Source organism: Pelophylax lessonae (genome assembly GCF_965119305.1).
Source record: "Pelophylax lessonae genome assembly, chromosome: 5".
NCBI classification, from domain to species: Eukaryota; Metazoa; Chordata; class Amphibia; order Anura; family Ranidae; genus Pelophylax; species Pelophylax lessonae.
Genome location: NC_138772.1, coordinates 145,352,865 through 145,374,863, shown reverse-complemented (window position 1 = coordinate 145,374,863; position 21,999 = coordinate 145,352,865). Strand labels below are relative to the sequence as shown.

The window sequence follows — 21,999 nt, the reverse complement described above, 5'->3', positions numbered from 1 at the left end:
GCTTTGCTAAATATAGCAGTTAAGATGTATGCAGTAGTTATGTGTAAAGGTAAAGGTATAAGTAAAGGTATAGTAGTGATGTGTAGGTCAAGTGATTAGGGGGTTAATAGCACCTATACGTTACTAATTTCTTGCAGATTAATATTAAAGAGGTTGTAAACCCACTTCACAAACTTTTACATATAGGTAAGCCTATATTAAGGCTTACCTATAGGTGCTATAAATATCTCCTAAACATGCACCGTTTAGGAGATATTTAGAGTGCATACTGCCGATGACGTCATCGGTGCATGCACTCTGAAGGAACGGCCACCCGTGCCATTCTTTCAGAGTCCTATGCCGTGAACAGCGGCTCCCGCGCGCACACGCGGGAGTGATGTAATTGCGCCTCCGGACAATCAGATGGCCGGAGGACACGAACCCAGAAGCAGGACGGCCGGACATGTCGGCCGTCCTGCCGCTGAGGGGGCGGACGGCGGGGGCTTCGTTTTAAGGTAAGTACTTCATAATTTGCTAGTATGCGATGCATACTAGCTCATTATGCCTTTCTCTTTACAGGGCTTTTTTTTCTTGTTTTTTTGAGTGACTTTACTTCCTCTTTAAGGAATTTTTTTTTTAGCATATTTGAGAATCTGAATATAAAGTATAACAGTTGCAGGTATAGTCCACTTTTAAAGTTGGTTGTATATTACAATATACTTATAAAGGTTGTCTCTGTTAGTGGTATATGATTCGTTTTCTATGGCAACTAGGATTGACTATAACCTTTGCTGAACAGAACATGGGAAAACATCCTTGCTCTCAGGCTAATTGTATGGACACTGGATACATGAGTTATCATTTAAGGGACACGGAGGCCCTTAGCACTACTCATGGGAAGAAGCCTACAACTACATTCACAACCACACATGTAAAAGTGTAATGCCTTGTTTTACAGTAACATGGTGATACTTTGGCTTAGTGGCTTTTAATAGTATCCCAGCCTGGGTTTTGTTCCTAGAAAAATGTTTGTATGGTTTTCCCCTGGGGGGACTTGGTTTCTCACCCCAACAAATCTACAGCTTGCTCACGTGAATTGTAATTTTCTTTTTTTGTTTAAATGATTATTATAGTTTTTATTCGTTTTGCCTACTACTGCTCTAGGCAGTTTTTGTGATGTTTTCACGTTTCAGTTAAAAAAAAAATTGTAGACTTATCACATATGATAAAGTAGCCACCAATTCTTAGAGTAAACATTCTTAGAATACTTCCTGAGCAAGATCCTCTAAACCTGTATGCTCTAATATTCAAAAAGAAATCATAGTTAACCTATACAATATCATAAAATGCAAATAATATCCCATCATACATGAATGTACCTTTAGGAAACAATTAAAAATAATAAAGTGCACATGTTCAACAGAAATTCATAAGAGGCAAAAAAGTGCCTTCATGCAGAATCACAAATCTGCATAATTATCCAGTTTCTCACTGGACAATAACTTGACAAATACTAAATCCACATGCTTCCATATTGGATCTTGAGATTATTTTTGCAACATCACTTTTTGGTTGATGAAACACAGCATTAACTTTATGATTTATTTATTTACTTATTGGTATCATTCAGTTATTGTCCAGTGAATTTTTATTATCCGAATACAAGGTAAAGTGTATAACCACAAATACAAAAAAGAGGGGCACTGTAATTTTAGGTAAAAAATAATAGATCATAAAGTGCAAATAATATCACATCCACATGAATTGATAGGTGTATTTACCCTTAAGGTGCCATTAAAAATCAAAAAGTGCACATGTGCAATAAAAAATCATAAATGACAAAGTGCCTTTGTACAGAATCACAAATGTACATAATCATTAAAATACCTACTGGACAATAACTGAATGATACCAATAAGTAAATCAATAAATAAATTATAATGTTCATGTTTCATCAACCAAATAGTGATACAAAAATAATCGGAAGATCTAATATGGGAGTATGTGGAGTCCGTATTTGTCAAGTTATTGTCCAGTATTAATTTTGATGATTATGTAGATTTGTGAGTCTGCATGAAGGCACTTTGTCATTTATGAAGTTTTGTTGTACATGTGCACTTTATGATTTTTTAAAGGCATCCTAAAGATACATACAGCTATCAATTCATGTAGATGGGATATTATTTGAACTTTATGGTCTTTTATTTTTTACCTTAGATGACAGTGCACCTATTTTTTTCTATTTGTGGTTATATACTGTATCTTGTATTTAGATATTTGTGCTGCTGCAGTCTGAAATTTTAGACAAGGTGCAGGATTGTTATTTTATTTTTAATCCTAGCTAACATGGTCATCCTTTGGCTCCATCTCCGTTTATCCTCCATTCTTACCTTTTGGCTAGTTTGGCCACTCATAGGAAGATGCAGGACGTTTGAAGAGACAGGCCAGTGCCTTAAATTAAGGTGCTTTGGAGGAGCAACCTGCTGCAATAACCATGTCCACTTTTTTAGGAGCCAAACATTTTTTTTAATGTGGAAATTATTCTGTAAAATCAATTTTGTGACTCACATTGCTAATTTGCAAGGACATTTCTGGTTTTATTCCAGAATTTCATTGATTAATCACATACCCTAAACAAAAAGCATCTATTTTAACAGATACTTGTAAATTGGTCCCATGATTGTAAATGGATTGGATTCTGACCAAACTCTCCCTTGAACATGCATGGCTGGGACCTTAGAATTTCAGTTCCTCCAGGGACAAGCACTGATTTAAATGATTCAGATGTTCTCTGTAAAGGGAGCAGAATATGTCAGCACTATAATAAATGCAGTCATGAAGTATTGCCAACTACTTTGTGGGTGATGCAAATTTTATTTTAAATAATTTCTGAAATCTATGGCTGGGGAGATGCTGAAGGGAGACTGTAGGTAGTCAGATAACTTACCTCCAACAATCAACATTTCACTTAAAATGTCTTATATTTGGATTAAGTTTATCATTTATTTCATAAACCAGCAAAAACCTTTTATTTCCAGTGAGGTAGCGCATGTGAGAAACACATTAATGGCATCGAGCGGTTCATGTGAAACAGTCAGAACCATGAAAGATGATTGCTGATTGGCTGGTATTTGTCACATCTGTCCTGTGCATTAATACTTGTCTTATTAGAAAAAAAAAAAAAAAAACAACGGAATGGAATATATAATACAATATATGCAGCGCATTGATATTGGCCACTATTGAAAAAAATGCATGCGACTGTTAATCTTGCATAACATTATTTTTCCTGCCAATTGCCTCAAAACAAGTACAAAAGATTTATAAATTGCTTTAACCATTTTTCATTCTTTTCATGTTGATCCAAAAAACAGGTATCCAGTCTGTTTCAAGTCTGATAAATTAAAAAAAAACAGCAACAATTATTATTGCACACCACAACAAATGCATGAATCATAAAAGTAAACGGGGGTTAAAAAGTAAATATTTTAGGCAAATCCCTTTGAACCTCGGAGGTTGTCATCACAATACTAAAAAGCTGAACTTTTATTTCAAGCATAGTTAACTGAGCTTATTTAAAATGAGCCTAGACACAGACAAACTTTTCCTTCAGATAGTGCAAAACAAGTCAGTTGTGAATGATATATCACTTAGGAGTCTTTTTTTAAAAATTCACTGTGTGCATCGGCATCTGTACAAGAGTCACAAATAGCATCTTTTCAAATATTTTTAATGTGTGTCATTTTTTCTGATATTTAAGTTGTCTTTCACAGTGTGAATGTAGCATTCCCTAATGCCCTAAGAACATTCAATCCTTAGAGAAAATAGGCTAAGAACATTTGACTAGAAGAAAAATTAGCCTAACAACATTCAAAAAAAAAAAATAGCTTAAAACATTAGCCTAAGAACATTCAACCAGAAGAGAAAATGCCTAAGAACATTAAATTTTGCCCCGTTCGCATAACAGAAACAGCTTAAAAAATTGTAAGTGAAAAGCTGAAAACGAATGATCAAATGCTAATTATTTTGCACAGAATAAATGTTCTAGTCTTGCTAGATGAATAGCTGTGAATTTGTTTTTTTACATGCGCATTTGTGGTCAACTAGCTCCATTCTTAAAGTGGGGACATCCTTCAGTACCGCTTCTCACCACTGGAGACAGTCAAAAGGTTTGCTTGATACCGTCTGGGGAAAAATATACTCACTACACGGAGTCACAAGTAGGGGACCACGTATGTTGTATATTTATTAAAAAGTCTAGATTCAACATAAAAAAAAATAAAAGGCTTCATTCAAATGCCAGTAAAACGATTGTCATGACAAATAAAACAGTGCACCTACAAAGAGAGCCGCCAGTTCCAAGTATGGAAGTAGCGGCGAGATGTCACTGTGTAGCTCCTGACACAAACGCGTATGTTGCTGCTTTCCTCTGGCAGCTTTAATGTTAGTAAGTGTATTTTTGCTGTGTTGCTCATGTGTGGTGGAGAGGATTTTCATTAGCTGGTGGAAGACACTTTCTTTGCGGTGATATTTATCACATATTTTGGACTCTTTTGCATTGGACTTTATTGACACTGATGTATTTGTTATTATCATTTTTGAATATTGTGGATGTTTTTTTGGACTATATGAATGTTGTGTTGATAGCACATGCTTTACGTTTGTAATATTCTATATTTGGAGGCTCTACATTATTAACTTTGTTGAAAAAAATAAATGTGGCGATTGCTCCATCTACACATTTGGTAGTGGGGAAATTAACCCTGCTGTGCTGTTGTGTTCCCAGTGGCACTGATTGTTCAGAAAAAACCTGACAGGATGGTTGTACAGATGTAAATTGATAGATGGACTTCTGTACAGCCAGGGTGCCTATACATGGATCTAAATTTGGCTGGTCCCTGCTGAACCAGCCGAATTTTGATCCATGTATGGCTGGCTTAAGTATGCATAAATTAACAGAGTCTAATGTCGTCTAGTTCTTCCCTTGGTGTAAGTCTTGGCACAATGCACTCCGAACAAAGTGCCTTGTTCTGGAAGACTACCCAATATCTTATGCTCCTCAGTCAAATGTACATGCACTGTAAATACCAATAAATCCCAGAAAATTACTTTTTTTTTTTGCTTTATTATTATTATTTTTTAAATTTTACCACTTAAGGACCGCCCCATGTACATTTACTGCAGCAGAACGGCCCTTAAGTGCAAAATCGCGTACCTGGGCTCTAGGGGGTGCGCGTGCCCCACTTGAGCTGCGCTTCCGCTGTGATTGGACACAGAAGGAGCCAATCAGGGGTCCAGTGGCTGCGATGGCCGCCGGCCACCCGCGATCGTTCAGGAGAATGACAGAACGGCGGTCTGCCTATATAAACAAGGCAGACTGCCGTTCTGTCAGACAGGAAGAGAGAGATCTTGTGTTTCTGCTAATAAGGACCAGAGATCTCTCTCTTCCTGCAGTCAGACCATTCCCTCTACAGTTAGAAAGCACTCCCTAGGAGCACACTTAACCCCTTGATCGCCCCTGATGTTAACCCCTTCCCTGCCAGCAACAGTGCATATTTTTGCACTGATCACTGTATTTTGTGTCACTGGTACCCAAAAAGATTTGTCTGCTGCAATTTTGCAATACCACAAAAAATCGCTGATCGCCGGCATTACTAATAAAAAACTATTTTTAAAAAAGTCCATACATCTGTCCCATAGTTTGTAAATGCTATAGTTTTTGTGCAAACCAATCAATATACGCTTTTTGGGATTTTTTTTCTTATCAGAAATATGTAGCAGAATACAAATTTTGCACACCATAACAAATGCTTGCCCATCAATGCAGCCTGATCAGTGCCCATCAATGCAGGCTCACCATTGCCCATCAATGCAGCCTCACCAGTGCCCATCAATGCAGCCTAATCAGCGCCAATCAATGCAGCCTGATCAGTGCCCATCAATGCAGGCTCACCAGTGCCCATCAATGCAGCCTCACCAGTGCCCATCAATGCAGCCTAATCAGCGCCAATCAGTGCCCATCAATGCAGCCTGATCAGTGCCCATCAATGCAGCCTCACCAGTGCCCATCAATGTAGCCTGATCAGTGCCCATCCATGCAGCCTCACCACTGCCCATCAATGCAGCCTGATCAGTGCCCATTAATGCAGCCTGATTAGTGCCCAATTTAAATCAAAGCTATTACAGTGGGCGATCCCTGCTCTGTGTGATGATCTGGTGGCTCTCCTCTTCCTGCCCTCTCTCTTCCCCTGGACGATCGCTGGGAGAATGGCTCCCATTTAACTCAGTCCACTGGTAGCGCTCGCCCTCCTCCCCTTTCGAAGCAGTCCCACACTCGCCCTCAATATTTGTCCACTCGCCAAATGCTAGCAGGTGAGTGGAAACTTTTAGGGCTGCATGAGAATGCAGGTTATGAGCCAGATGTCCTTATCCAGCATCAGTACCTGAGCTTACAATAATATTTGGCTGAATGGGCGAAAATTTCCATAGACATGCTCAGACATGTTATGGGGAAGTGGGCTAAAAGAAACCAAAAAGCCCCCACTTATTGAGGTATTTACAGATCCAATCTCCATCATGAATCCAAACAATATAGAGTTAATCCCTTATTTTAGGGTAGTGAGCATAACCATGCAAACTATTGCATTGTACCCCTGTGGCTGACTGCACATCAAGAACTGCTGGTAAGGACTATGAAAATTCAACAACCAGACCTGTTATAGTGAGATGGACTAAAAGAAACTTAAAAGTACCCAACATAATTAGAAAAAGATTAGAGCCTTTTTAAAACAGGTAAAAAGATACTTGCAGGTTTCACTTGCATCACAAATTCAAAAAAAGGTAAATATTCCTCATTTTAGCATAGTAGACTGAGCCACATAAATTCTGGATGTGCAGTTTACTTTAGAGACAGAAAGGAATTAATTGCATTGCTCTGCCATAAGAGGGTTACAGACAGTACTCTCTTTGTGTGCCTAATTGGGCTAACAGGGGGACCCAGGAGCAACACAGTGCTCCTTTATGGTTTAGGATACTGATGTTGTCTCTGTTTCAGATGTGTGGAAAGTACGGCATTTTGTATGGTACAGGGGGTGGATGCCTCTACTGTGCACTGAGTACTTGGATTCAGTACATGGTCCCCAGCATCACTACTCACCTGCCACTTCTCGCCTCCTAATTGGTGAAGGGCTCCATCATGACATCACCACCAGCTTTAGAGATCCACTTTAGGTAACCGTAGGAGAGCTCAGGGACATAGGCTCCATGCTGATAGCAGTTACCTACCATGGGGACAAGAGAGACAAGGGGAGCAGGACCCCAGGGATTCCAGGTGGTGCCCTGGGAATGGCACATGGTGCAAACTTCTTACCATGTGGCAGTGTGGATCCTGATGAGCAGCATGGCTAAGAATGTAACAGTCACATTATCCCAGTTGGACATCCATGCCTTCCCTCTGTGTCCTCTACTCTTATCACACCCTCTATTGCCTGTGCCATCTTACCAAATACTGTACCTGCACTTTGCCTCCTACCCTGAACTGTGCTAACTTACCATACACAATCCTTGTACTGTGTCCACTATCACATATCTTGTACTAAGAAAATGCACTATGCATTCTACCTCATCATACCATGTACTGTGCCAGCTTACCATACAGTGTACCTGAATTGGGTCCTCTATCCTCATAATACCCTATGCTGTGACAGTAATGTACCTTTCACCTTTACTAGACCATGTACTGTGCTAACTTATCTTAAATAATACCTCTTCTGTGCCTTGACCTTCATCAGACTCTGTCCTCAGTAATCTTTCCATACATTGTAGATGGATGTTGTTTAGGAGGGAGGCAGCTGTCCAGGAGGGAACAGTATAGGAATGATGTAGAGGAGAGAAGCTGTGGTACAGGAATGCTGTGTAGGAGATAAACCATAAACTGTAGTATAGGGATCATGTGTAAAAGGGGGCCAGGGATACTGGGAAGACACTGGGGTGGGGGGCCTGTCCAGTAGGCCTTACAGAGCTGTGAATTCTAATGGCGGCCATGCCAAACATAAACACAAAATGTAATAAACCCCTTTTTTTTAGATTTGTGATGAAAGTAAGACCTGCAAATAACTTCTGTTTTATGAGAGGCTCTACTGTGTTTAATATGGTCTTACTTTTGCTTATTAGGGGGCTTCAGGAGGGAGGGATCCCTCTGTCCCTGCAATTTATGCACAGAAGCAGTTGTTTTATGAAAATGACAGCTGAAATCGAGTTGCCATGGGCTGTATTTTTCCCTGCATATCTTCTTTCCTCCTAAATAAGCCCCTGTGTGACTCTAAGATAAATATTTACAATATATACACTGAAAGTGCTCATAAAGGTAAAGATTACACATGTCATGCTAGGGACAAAGTATGCAGTCTGTTAACAATTGTGGCATTATGATATCTACAGATAATGTACTATGCAAAAACTGAAAGGGCAAGGTTAAACTATCAGAGCGGAAAATCTAATAAAAATAAAGAAAAGGGGAAAAACAAGATGCCATCTCACTGTTATCACAGACATAAATCATGACAGTTACGATGCATGCTATTCAAGATAAGCCGTATTTGCAAAGACAGATGGTTAAATTCTTTCCCATTAATTGCAAAAGCTTTCAGTTGTACATTTGCACAGCTCTGTGAAAATATCTGGCTTGTTGCCACAAAACTTGCTTTATGACTTAGTAATTCCTTGTTGTTACCTGACAATAGAGATTGTGTTATAATAACCTTCTATGAAAATGTGAAGTATTGGTAAAGCTACAGATGTGACTTGAACCATGGATAATGATTGCTCACACTTGCAGTTGCAGAAAATGTCAATATTGTATGAACATTTATAAACAAAAATCCTGTTTGCTTATAAATTCTATCTATCTATCGATCTATCTATCGATCTATCGATCTATCGATCTATCTATCTTTACTGTTTTCCTTTCACTATATTGCAATGTTTACAGTGGGTGAGATGCTGTACATATTGCTATAACAAAATAATAAAGTACATATTGTTATAACAATATACAGTAATATAATATGATTATAGAATGTGTAATACAATTGGGTGCGATGACCCTTTGAAAGTATGAAGGACTCTCCATTTCAAGTGGACTGAAAAAGTTGAATAACTCTGTTAATTACTTAGCACAGGGTCACTTTGCATGGTAAAGCATACCTTTGATATACTGCCTCTTTGACCCTCCCTGGTCACTGCAGGTATTTGACTGGCTGGATGGGTTTCCTGGATGGGTCTTCCATATATCATGCTGTACATTCCCTACCACATCATTCAATACAATATGCTGTATGTTCCCTATTGGTGATTCGTGATTGGTGTCTCATGTACGCAATGACCATTCTTTGTCATAAATTCCTGCAACTGCTTCAGAGTTGATATGTAGGCCTCTTAGTAGCCTCTCTGACCAGTTTCCTCCTGGCTCTTCATCTAGTTTGGAACAACAACCTTATCCAGGGAGGGTCTGTGTTGTACCAAAAAACCTTCTACTTATTATTAATAGACTTCTGTGCTTCTAGGCATTGATAAAGCCTTTGAAAGTTTTTTGTATTCATCTCCTGACTTGTACCTGTCCACAACTTTATTCTGGAGATCCTTTGACAGTACCTTGCTACCCATAGTTGATTGTTTGCTTCAGTTACACCACCAGGGACTGAAATGCTCCTGGAAAGCTATTTTCATGCTGAGCTAATCACCACATCTGATCACAGTTTAAAGTCAAATAGCTTTGTGTGCCATTGAGAAGGTGATTAGCTACACTTGATTGAGTTTACAAGTGTTTTTTCGGAGGGGAATGATCTTTTCCAACTCAGCGATTCTGTGTCTGTGTTTGTCTTTATTTCAGGCTGCAAAGCAACAAAATGTGATTATTTTCAAAGGGGTTTATTCTTTTATATACCCACTGTAAGTCCCCCAATTCAAGCTCCTATGTCACCTAGTGCTCTCTGAACCCTATTCTCAAGACTGAGTCCCTTTTTGTACTCTCTGTGGGCCGTTATAGAGAGTATCCAGCTTTCCATTCCAACATTGCTAGGTAGATTAGGCAACCCATTTTCAGGGCATACACACTTAGGGACAGCGTTTTCCTATCAAAGCTTATTCCACCAGGTCTGTTGTTGTCTCCCAGGCTTTTCAGGCTTTTCATAATCAAGCATCTGCTTACCAGATTTGTAAGGTCCTCTGTTCAAGCTTTCTCCAACTTCTACCAGGTGGATGTTCAGGCCTTGGCTGATGCAAGCTGCAGCTGCAAGGTGCTTTAAGCTGTCATCTGAGTGTTTTATTAGGGTACTTTAACCTTTTTTTGTGGACCTGTTAGTAGTTCTGCTTGCTATGTTGTTGTTCATCCCCCAGTTTACTACTTGATTATGTCCCATGGTCCAAGACTACACATTTTTTTGTCCTGTACTGTACAATTCAGATGACAGTAATTTTGACTTGTAGTTTAGTTTTTCCTTGGAGTACAGTACAAGACACATGTCTCTTTCCCTCTGTCCCCTGTCTTGATCACTTCCTAGTGCTTGATAAAAAAAAAATGGAGTCTCACTGAGTGGGCAGGGTTATATGGTGTGGGGTTAGCCCTTCCATTTTTTGTCAGCGTTCAATCACCTGGAGGTAGCTGCCTATAACCCATGGTGGAATACAAGTCCTGTGTTCTGTACTGTATTCAAAGGTAAAGATTTACAGATAGGTGATAATTCCAATGTTTTTAGTGACACTGATACCAATTGCAATAGATGAATGTGTTTATTGGTAAAAAAAAAAAAGCCCTCCCCACACACACACACACATACTTCAAGCGACCCATTTGCTAACTCACTAGCTTATCATAATGGCTTTCAGACCACCTTGTTAAAAAAGAAAAGATAAAACAAACATTCTGGCAGGCCTAAAACTTTGCTGTATTGCCACTCTCTGGCTACCCCTGGTATCTGAAATTTCCTGGTGTGTCCAATACCTAGTCCTCTTATATGCACTGTGATTCCTCCTGCTACAAAAGTGTTGTAGGGATCAGCAGCAGTAACCACAGTGTACAGAAAGAGACCAGGTATTGGACAAACTCGGAAGTGCTGGGTACCATCAGTGGTCAGAGATTGTCAATGCAGTGAAGTTTTAGGCTACAGGCTGCCAGAAGGGTACATTTTTCTTTTACGGGTTTACTAGTCTTAGAGTCAATATGGTAAGTTATTAACAGGGCTCTTTAAAGGATAAGTGTACTTTTAATCAATGTTACATTTTTATCTAGCCCCATCTCTCCCAAGCTGAATAAGAGCAATCCTACTCTTCCACAGATCTGTACCTACCTTACTATCAGGCTTTTGTCACCTGTGTTTGGTAGTTTGGTTTTTTTTTTTTTTTGTTGAGGGTCCAATTAAAATTTTGCTATGGGACCCAATGTACTTTAGTTATACCCCTTCAGGTGGGCTCTACCATACAAAGTGACCCTGTGCTAACAGCATCAAGGTCTACTAGAATCAGAGGGTCAGTTTTCTATATTGAGATGAATGTGGAATACAAAAATTGATGCCTTCACTATACATTTGATCCTTTTACCTTGACTTGTGTAAGGAATAGAGGCAAAGAACAAAATCCTAAACTGACCTTAATTGATCTCCAAAGCCCATGTACACTAGGAATCTGTGAAATTTGTACAGCTTCACAGGAGATGTTGGTGCTATATGAATCAATAACAATTATTACATAAATGATTATATACAAAATTTATTTTCCAGGTCAAGGCAGCGACTATTGCAACAGAGAGAAACGGAAGCCTGGAAAACTGCAGCATGAATATTAATGCTTCCATTTATGACGAGATCCAGCAGGAAATGAAAAGAGCTAAAGTATCCCAAGCTCTATTTGCAAAGGTTGCTGCTTCCAAAAGCCAGGTACATAATATTCATTTAAAGAAAAATATTATTCTTCCTTCTGTACAGTTTTAGAGCATTTCAATGTTGAATGAATTTAGTGCACTGTACACAGGGTAGTTTCTAGGTTTTATAGCAGTAAAGTATGAATATTGACTATTCTTGCCTCACTATAAAAGTAAAAATATCTGTTGTCTAAGTGAATATTAGACAAGTCAGTAAAAATATTTAGCATTTCTATTAGATAAGTGATGGATGTGTCTTAAGTGTCAGCTTGTAAACTTAAAACCTTTTTCTACAAAATGTAATATAAAAAAAAAAAAAAAAAAAACATTTGTGCAGATTTCCTTAAAGAAGATGTCCACTGATTTTATTTTAATATTTTTTTTTAGAGGAGGTTTGGGTAAAAGAAATGTGTAAATATTATTTGCCTTGGCGACTCTGCTAAAGTTATCCTGTCATGCAAGAAATAGGTCGATCAGGAAAGTCAGAAGTCCTTTTATGCACACTTAGTCAGTGACCCAAAATATTGACAGCCAAACCAGTATTTTAGACCATGTTAGCAATAGCAGTCTCCATGTTTTCCTCATGGCAAGAAAATTGACTGAAAATAGCTTTTGACTGGCTTTGCCATGGTTTTTAAGTGATGGTTTTTCCATCACCATATTATTTGTTTGGTTGCTCGAAACTAGGAATCAAATGTAATAGCGAGGGCCAGAGTGCTGTGGCTGCTTGCTGATGGAAAGCTCCAATATTATTGTAAACAGATTGAATACAAAGGGAAAAGTAATGCTGCACAAGAACAAAAAATCATCCATGTAACTTACACTGCAGAAGAAGCTGGGAAAGCAAAGAATCCCAGACCCGTTTATTTAGGGGATTTTTAAAAAAAAAATATGGATACAGAGGTAGTAATATTTACTCAAACACTCACCTAAGCTTCCTTTACTTGAGCCTGTTGGTAGACCATATGTTTAATGTGTATCAAGCATTATTTGTTTGTAGATTATATTTTGAGTCAGAGAATACACTTGTCCCTTTATTTATAATGTTTTTTGGCAATGTAATTTCACTATTCATAAGCTTCAGGTGTCTGTGAACCTTTTACTGTATGAAAAAAAACCTTGCATGCTGTAATTTGTTTCCTATGAACTGAAGTAATTTCATTTGTAGTGACTTAGAGTTTTATATACCAGAAATTGTTAACATTGTTAATGTTTAGCCTTTATTGCAGAGTGCTGTAATTATTTTCAGTTTGCATACATTTTTGTGATGACGTTTTGGAATAAAGATTTCAGTTTTGTAAAAATTGATATTCTCTATTTCAAGTACAATCTGCAAATAGCTCTAAAACCTTGTATTTACAATATACAGTGCTGAGGTTGTGCGTAGTGCAAACATGCATTTTAAGAAAATATGGTAGAGCTCATGTGAAGACTTGTGATGTATGAAAATAGTTCCCTCTGTTTCTCTAAATATTTAGTTATTACAGGATTTTTACACAACAGTTTCTAAGAAATCAATGACCTGGGTGTATATGTGTAGACTTGGAGTACCACTCAAAGCTGGAGGATATCAAGTGTCACTACCAATATTCAAAAAATGGGAGCAGCGTCAGTCACTAATTCAGAAGCGTGGGCATGTGTGGGGTAAGATGCGACTCAAAACCAACCCAGTGCTTCAGATGTGGATATGGCTGTGTATATGGCTTCAGAGGTCAGATACCTCTGTGACCAAGCCCCAATAGGCAGGGTGAAACATGTCAGGGGGCCTGGTTGGAGCAGCGCTAGCTGAGGCCGTACTCAGCCATATCCACATCTGAAGCACTGGGTCGGTTTTGAGCAGCATCTTACCCCACATATGCCCTTACTGTATAGCTCAATTGGCACATCACATATCCCACAATGAGAAGCTTATCATATTCAACAAAGCAATGACATTATGCACTTGACCCTATGGGTGAGGTTGTATAGACCCACATCTACATTTACACACAGCTCACATGAGAATCTACCCAATAAACCTCTAATTGAGTCATTGTTCCAAGGCAACCAACTTCTACCATTGCAAACTTATAGCAATATATCATTATGTGTTTTATGTATCAGTGTGCACCTCTCTCTCTGCAGTGTATTTGTGTAAATGTATTATACTGCATTACGGTCACTTACTTAAAGCGGATCTTCACCCTCTTCAATAATCATGCCCCAGTAAATGCTAATGCTTCATTCTTTAAAGTTTGGATATTGGCTTTTTAAAATAAAATAAAAATATTCCTGCCACTTCTGGTTGGTCCGCCACGGTGATGTACATCATAAAGGATGTCACATTGACTCCTGGGACATTGGTATCATCAATCCCAGGAATCAATGGGCATTTTCTGCTTCGGGCATTATTTCAAAATTGGAAATGATGCAATTATAGCTAGAGTTAGGCTTCCAGGTTTCCTGCTGTTAACATGTTGCTTTTCTATGGCAACCTGTTAACAATAATGTGTGCTGCGCAGTGTCATTACTGTGCATGTGCAAGATCTGAAGGCGCATGCCGGGTAGCAAGCTGCACAAATTCATGGAAGTGTTTGGGCAGTAGCTTCAGTTGCACACAGATGCAATGGCCGCCTGCATAATTTCTTCACCAGACATTCATCTACAGTTGTGGCAAGTAATAAATGCATTTACATATAAAAGCCAACCTATATGAAGTGCTGCATAAGAGTTCGGACTATGTTTTTATTTACATTTTGCCTAGGAGACTGTAGCTCCTCTTTAAACAAATTATTTCATAGGTCAGCTTAAGCAATGGTAAAAGGTTTTGGGTCTTCATTTAAAATTTGGAAATATTGGCTCCATTCATCTAGGCCTCCAGACCATTCACTATCATGGATTTCCTTGACTCCAAAAAAAAAACCAGACCTTTAACTTTAGGAAGCCATTAATATAAGTCTCAAGAACTCCATGGCATTCTTTAGGATGAAATCTAAGCAGCTCAAATATAGCAGGTTGGAATCTTCTTTACAACTGCGGATCACTTTGATTAAAGCTAATTCTATGGTTTTTGTAAGTTGTAAAGTTGTACCTTCTTTGATTGAGTGACAGAGATTCCCCATTTAAATCTGAGGGTCAGGGAAATGCATGCTTGTGATTGGTGGAAATGCTCAGTCTAGGTATTTAAAGTAAACCTATCACAAGTTCAGACCGAGCATGTGATGAAAAAATACATAACCAGAGGTTAACTTCAGTGGAAATCATGTGTCAATATGATCTGTAGATCCAAAACTTTAGAATATATCCAGGATATATATTTGTATGCAAATCTCAACTTTTGCTGTAAACTCTAGACTGATCCCATCTCCACTGACTTTATTGGTCTACTAACATTTTCATATCCATAACCGTTTGGCGTCTCCCCCCCCCCTTTTCGCCAACATGTTAAAATGCACACCTAGGCTAAAAATGTATTACAGTGGTATTACACCCAAAAGCAAACCTTTATTATATTGCAGCTTAGCAATTCTTAGATGTGATGGCTGCATTCGTTTTCTTGTTTAGGCTTTTTCTCTTTTTTTTCACCTGTTTATCTAGCCATAAAGTCTGTTGTTTTTCAAAAGAACAAGCTATGCTTTTTTCAGTCGCTTTGATTTGGAAAGGGTCAAGGACAGAAAACAGTGCTTTTTTGGTTCAATAGACTTCAATGGAGAAGCTGCAGAAAAGGGTGAAGTGAATTTTTTCAGCAATTTGTGTTTTTTAATCTGCCCAACAACAAATTGGCCAACAAAAACATAAAAAAATGCAAAACACAAATCACAGCAAAATTGTGTGTGCAAAAACACAAAACACTGCAGAAATGGATCAAAAGCAAACTGCATAGGTGTGAACCGAGCCTTATGCTGGCCATACACATATAGATTTTCGGACAAGAATATTCATACAAAAAATCTTTGTACATTCGCTGAATGAAAGAATGTTGTGTGAAAATTTCACTTGCTTTTACCATGAATGTAATTTCTAAACGAAAACCACATACACTGAAAATTCCTTTCACCAAGAAGTTTTCTATTCTGCTCCTTCAAGTTTTTCTGTCACTGTGGTTGAAAATGATTTAGAAAATCGAATAAACATTCTTAAAATTAAAATTTATTTGAAGGAATACATTGTTTTTGTATGGCCAGCATAAGCGACAGCAGGCACAGGAAGGTTTTTATCAATCCACCTGCTTATGACAAGGGAGTCTGTCATACATAATATATTACTGTTCTGTTTGAAAATCCGCAAAACAGTCTTACATTTTTTTTTCTTTAACCACTTTACCACCGGAGGATTTTCCTGCTAAAAGACCAGGGGTTATTTTGCGATTTTTTACTGCGTGACTTTAACGGACAATCGCGCGGTCGTGCGACGCTGTACCTAAACGAATTTCACGTCCTTTTTTTCCCACAAACAGAGCTTTCTTTTGGTGGTATTTGATCACCTGTGCGATTTTTTGATCACGCGCTATAAACAAAAAAAGAGCGTAATTTTTGCAAAAACAACAATATTTTTCACTTTTTTTATATGAAATTCCCCCAAAAAAAATGTAAAAATCAAAATTTTTTAAAATTTTCGGCCAATTTGTTTTACGCTACCTATGTTTGGTAAAAAAATCGCAAAAAGCGTATTTTGATTGGTTTGCGCAAAAGTTATCGCGTTTACTAACAAAGGGAAAGATTTTTGTCATTTTTGGTGTTTTTTTTTTTAACGAGTAATGGCGGCGATCTGCGATTTTTTTGCGGTACTGCGACATTGCGGCGGACAGATCGGACCCTTGACTGACATTTTTGACACTTTTGGGGGTACCAGTGACATTACTGCAGTAATCAGTGCTATATATATGCACTGTTACTGCAAAAATGACACTGGCAGGGAAGGGGTTAACAGTATTGGACAGGGAGGGGTTAAGTGTGTCCTAGGGGCGTGATTCTAACTGTGCAGGGACAGGTCTACTAGTGTAAAAACAAAGATCAACAGTTCTACATAGTAGAACTGTTTGATCTTCACTTTTACACAGGGAGAACTGACAGGTGGCTTGTTTACACAAGCCGCTCTGTCTTTCTCCCGCTGTACCGGCGATCGTAGTGTGACCGGCGGACATCGGGTCCGCCAGTCACACTCCCGCACTCCTCCGTGAACGAGCCGAGGCGGGCGCGCGCCTCAGCGGGCGCGCGCCCGCCCGCTATTGGCTCTGGAAGGAGTGACAGGCGAGCGACGTAGACCTACGTCACTCTGCCTGGCCGGGGCCGACTGCCGCAGTAAATATACTGTGCGCAGTCGGCAAGCGGTTAAATTAAAAATTTGATCTCCGAGTCTAATGATATTTACCGTATTCAATCTCTAACAGTATATGCAGTGTATCTCTTCTGTCTGTTTATTTTCAGTGTGGATTAGAGAGTTTGCTCCCTAACCATATAGTTGGTTATTTATTATTTTTTCATTGATTATGCGTTATTTTTATTTATTTTTTTTACTTTTTTTTTTTTAAACTCCACTTTATTGCTATTACATAGTGGCTGTCAACCCCTCTATGAGATAACACAATGGAAGTAACAGGATTTCTTTAATGAGACATCAGGGGTCAATTAGATCTCTAAGGCCATCCCTGTACTCCATTGAAGCTAATCAAGAATAGATTGTGCTTCTTCAGCTTCTGCCCTGGCCACAGCAGTCATAGAATGACAGGTCAGAAACCAGAAGTGATTAAAAATGCTCATCTCTTCCAAGTCACCTGAGAGACGATTAGTAATCTCCCTCCACTCTACCCTCCACCACCCACCAAGGTCATCCCCAGTCTGCAGGAGCAATATTGGAGCCCAGGATCCAAGGGTGGTAAGGCGGGGAAGGGGGAAGCAGTATTTCCAGTGTGTGTAGACGTGTTTAGGTAGGTTTACAGCAGAAAGCCAACACTTTCAGCAGAAAGCCGACAGTGGGTTTAACAAGTATAAACAATATTCCTGCGGCTATAGCATTTGTTTAACTGCCTGTGCTGTCACAGAGGTAAGTCTTAGATTGGTGACACTAAATGGCTTATTGTGATGGGCAGTCCTATTGACTTATACAGAGAATCACACCAGTGTAAGACCAAGCCATTTTTTTTTACTGTAGAAGTCAACATTAATTTAAAATTTCAGCTGCCTATATCGCTGTATTCACTAATTGTTTTGAAATGTGGTTTCCATTGAAGAAAACCTCTATTTATGCATTTTTTCACCACATGCCCAGCTTGAATTTATGACAAGTTTTCATTAACTACCTAGTCTAAGTCTTTCCACGGGTTTGAATTCCACACTTTATCAGCTTGAACTACTTATGTTTGTGACAGGTTTACTGTAAAACATAGAAAAAAGAGAGTATAAACATGAGTGTTAGGGCTTGTGTCAACAGGATTTTGTTTGCTTCAGGCAGTTTTTGTATTCCCACACAAATCTATGGACATGCAAAACCTGCTTGAAGAAGGTCAAAGAAGGAGGTCAACTAGAGATCGAATGCAAGTCAAATGCACCTATCAATGAATTCTGCACAATCTTCGAAGCATGTTAATCTGATGTCAAACTTATTCAGAATACATTATTATTTCCTAAGGGAAATTATTAAGATACAGTTTCAAGGAAGACAACAGAAGATCACAATAATAAATGGAACAAGACACAATAAAGTTACCAATAACAGCAATTAGTTCCAAAAAACTAAATTACAACTATACTATAAAAAAAACATCCATAATATTAAAATACAATACAGAATAAATAACACAGATTGAAAAATAACAGAAAATCTACCTACCAGAATGCAAATAGTATACCACTTTCTCTAGCATTACCCAAAATCATAATTACATAATACCAACATACGATAAAAACGACATAAAATATCTGGATCATAAATGAGATTAAATCCTCACATCCAGCACTGAGAGAGAAGAATATAATTTGATGGCCACAGGCAAAAATTATTTCCTGTGTTGCTCTGTGGTGCATAGTGGTTTTTAACAATCTGTCACGGATGGTACTCCGCAGACTGACCAGCGTATTGTGGAGTGGGTAGGAGGAGTTGTCCAAGATTGAACGTACCTTGAACAACATTCTCCTCTCCGACACTGTTGTTAGACTTCAACTCAAATCCATCACTGTTGTTAAAGACTCCCACTCCGATCCAACAACATCACTGGCCTTAAAAATCAGTTTGTTGAGTCTGTTGGTGTCAGCCACCCTAAGCCTGCTTCTTCAGCATGTCACTGCATACAGGAGATCGCAGACCACCACAGACTCATAAAACATCCACGACATCATCTGGCAGATGTTAAGAGACCTCACCCTCCTCCAAAAATACAGGCAGCTCTGGCTCTCCTATATAACCTCAGGGTTTTTGGTTTATGCCCTGCGCATAAGCCTAAAGCCCATCAACATAGACCCTACTCCACCAAATGTCTTTAACTTAATAATTTAGAAGGACAATTTAGAATTTCTAGATTGTGATGGCTTTAATGGATAATTGACATTCAGTAGTCTTCTTAACATCCTTTTATTTTTCCCCTATCTCTAAACATAAGTAATGATATTAGCGTATATAGGACATACATACACTGTGGTATGAACCTGTGCATGTGCAGTGCATATGTTGTAGAAAATATTCTGTGTGTGTGTGTGTGTGTGTGTGTGTGTGTGTGTGTGTGTGTGTGTGTGTGTGTGTGTGTGTGTATCATTGTACACATAACTAAATGGACACGTAAACAGTCAAATTTCAAATTCATCCCAACCCGTTAATCAGCATGAAAGTGGTAATTTCTGCAACGTGTTACTTTTTATTGTTGGATTCTAAACATTAAGTGCTATTTAAACATTAAACAGAGTTGTTTATATTGGTTCACTGCGCAGCATGTTATACATCAGGCCACTGCAATCTCTTATGAAGTGTAAAATTCTGTCATGAATCATGGCTTGTATATCAGAAATTACTGTAATTTTGATGGAAAATTATAGGCCTTTTGAAATGTTTCTAATTGTGATAGAATGTTTTGTTTATCTAGAAACCTGAATTCTCTTTTTAGATGCCTTTATTCACGTGTGACAAATACATATTAACTGTGTATTGGTTTTTCAGCTTTTTATTTTTATTTTTTTTAATGTGTGCGCATGTTTAAAATTCCATTTTAAACTTCCACAAATTTATTAATGATCCCATTTGGTTTGTTAACAAACATTGGTACAAGGGCAGATGCTTATTTTACCTTAAGCTTATGTAGATTTGATCTAAAATGCTTCAATTAAAAGTAAAGTGTTCCTGAATATACTCTTCTCTGCACAAAATGTTAGGGTGTGCTCCTGGTAAGTTATGAAGGCAAGCCAAGTATTCTATTTTGAAGCCCAAAACTTTTACTTTTATTTTCAACAAAGTGCGGAAAGGTTAGGACCTCTGTCAGACTTCTGGTTTTCCTAGTGTCAGATTCAAAATTTTGAGTTATCACTGGAACAGAAGTAGTGGAGAAGTCTTCTTTTGGTGGAGACAAATGTCTAAGAAGATTTCCCTCTTTTATTTCCTCTTCTTATTGTGTTTATGGGACAGGAAGTGAGGAAAAATTTTCCCAACTGGATACATATGGCAAATAAAAAAACTGACAGGAGTTTGAACCCCTCCTTATATTACAAAACAAATTAACCCTTCCTTAACATTACAAAAATAATAATGAATACTTATTTTTATTGATAAGAAGCAAAGACACACTTTTTTATGTTTTTATTTTGCTTTGTCATTAGTACAATGGCTGGTGACCTTTCAGATCATCTCTACAAATTAGAGTTTTGTTAAAGTGGTTGTAAACCTCTGAAATATAAAATTAGCAAAGCAAATCCTTCTATAGTGTGTATTTGCCTCAATCCAAAGTACTTTTGTGAATCCTGTCTGCTCTCTCTCCTTCCTCTGCTATCTGCATGAGTCACTTCTAACAGTTAATTTGGACTCTAAGCAATTCAACACACAGCTGGTGATTGACAGCCTCATCTGTGCATATTCCTGTTATACTGTGTAGGACGGTGTGTCCTTTCCCTCCGCTCAGGTCTCAGATTACAATCCGCTGTGTGCTATGCAGTGTGACATCAAATCCCCACCCCTGACTTCTGGAAGTTTAAAAATTGTCTTTATTGTGTGGAATTTGAACAGCTATAGAGAAGAGAGGGCTGCAGATAAACAGGTACAACATATGTAGGAGGATTTGTGTCATCTCTATATCACCTGAATCTAGTCACTTCAGTGGGTATATGTAAGAGTTTACAACCACTAGTGTACTACTGACAGTTCTTTGCTGTAAATTACTGTCGGCATTTAGTAAGTTTGGAAAAACAGTCATATTGCATGCACAGGGAGCTTCCCCCTCCTGTCTTAATATTGACTGCCTTTTTCCTTGTAGTTGTGTCCTTTCTTTGAGATTCTTTGTAGAGTGTTGGGTTGGTACACACTCTACTCTACTCTACAAAGCAAACTTTTTATTAATTTTATTTTTCAATAGTGTTTATTGGGTTTTAAGAATAATATCCCATATATTGCATTTAAAGAAAAAGATGCAACATTAGGATAACATGACATAGTTGTGATTGATTATCAACTATTGTGAAACCGTAATTTAAAATTTGATTACCTACAAAGGAATATACCATTCGCTGTTTACATCTCTTAGGAAAAGAAAAGGGTAGAGGTGAGTAACAATTGAAGAGAAAGGGCTAGACTTCAAGGATGACTTCCCAAGGGCAACCTATGGGGGTTATCTTGTCACCATTACAGATGCTTTTTTATTCATTATAAACTTGTAAAAGTCGTGCCAAAGATAAGTGCAGGCACCAGAAGGGGTGTTCTGCAGCTTTTTTTTAATCTAAGTTCAATTTTGAAACAGGGGATATGAATTTAGGAATAAACCCTACCCAGCTGCCGTTTTGGTTGCAGGTGGTTGTAAATGCAGGAACGTGTGAGATTCCTACACCCGCAACCACCTGCAATAGTGTGAACATAGCTGGAAGCTTCACTTTAGGGCACTACTGTTCTTTCTCTAACAGGAACATGAGGCAGCCATAAGATTGTGGAAGAAAATGTCT

The 21,999-nt window shown here is 38.3% G+C and overlaps 1 protein-coding gene across 4 annotated transcripts in view; it reads left to right on the top strand.

Moving 5' to 3' along the window:
- Positions 1-21,999, top strand: part of SATB1 (SATB homeobox 1) — a 182,140-nt gene that overhangs the window by 126,068 nt on the left and 34,073 nt on the right. For all 4 annotated transcript variants that reach the window (XM_082258588.1, XM_082258587.1, XM_082258585.1 and 1 more), the window contains exon 9: positions 11,754-11,909. In XM_082258588.1, coding sequence (XP_082114714.1) covers positions 11,754-11,909 — 156 coding nt within the window. The remainder of the gene's footprint in view (positions 1-11,753; positions 11,910-21,999) is intronic.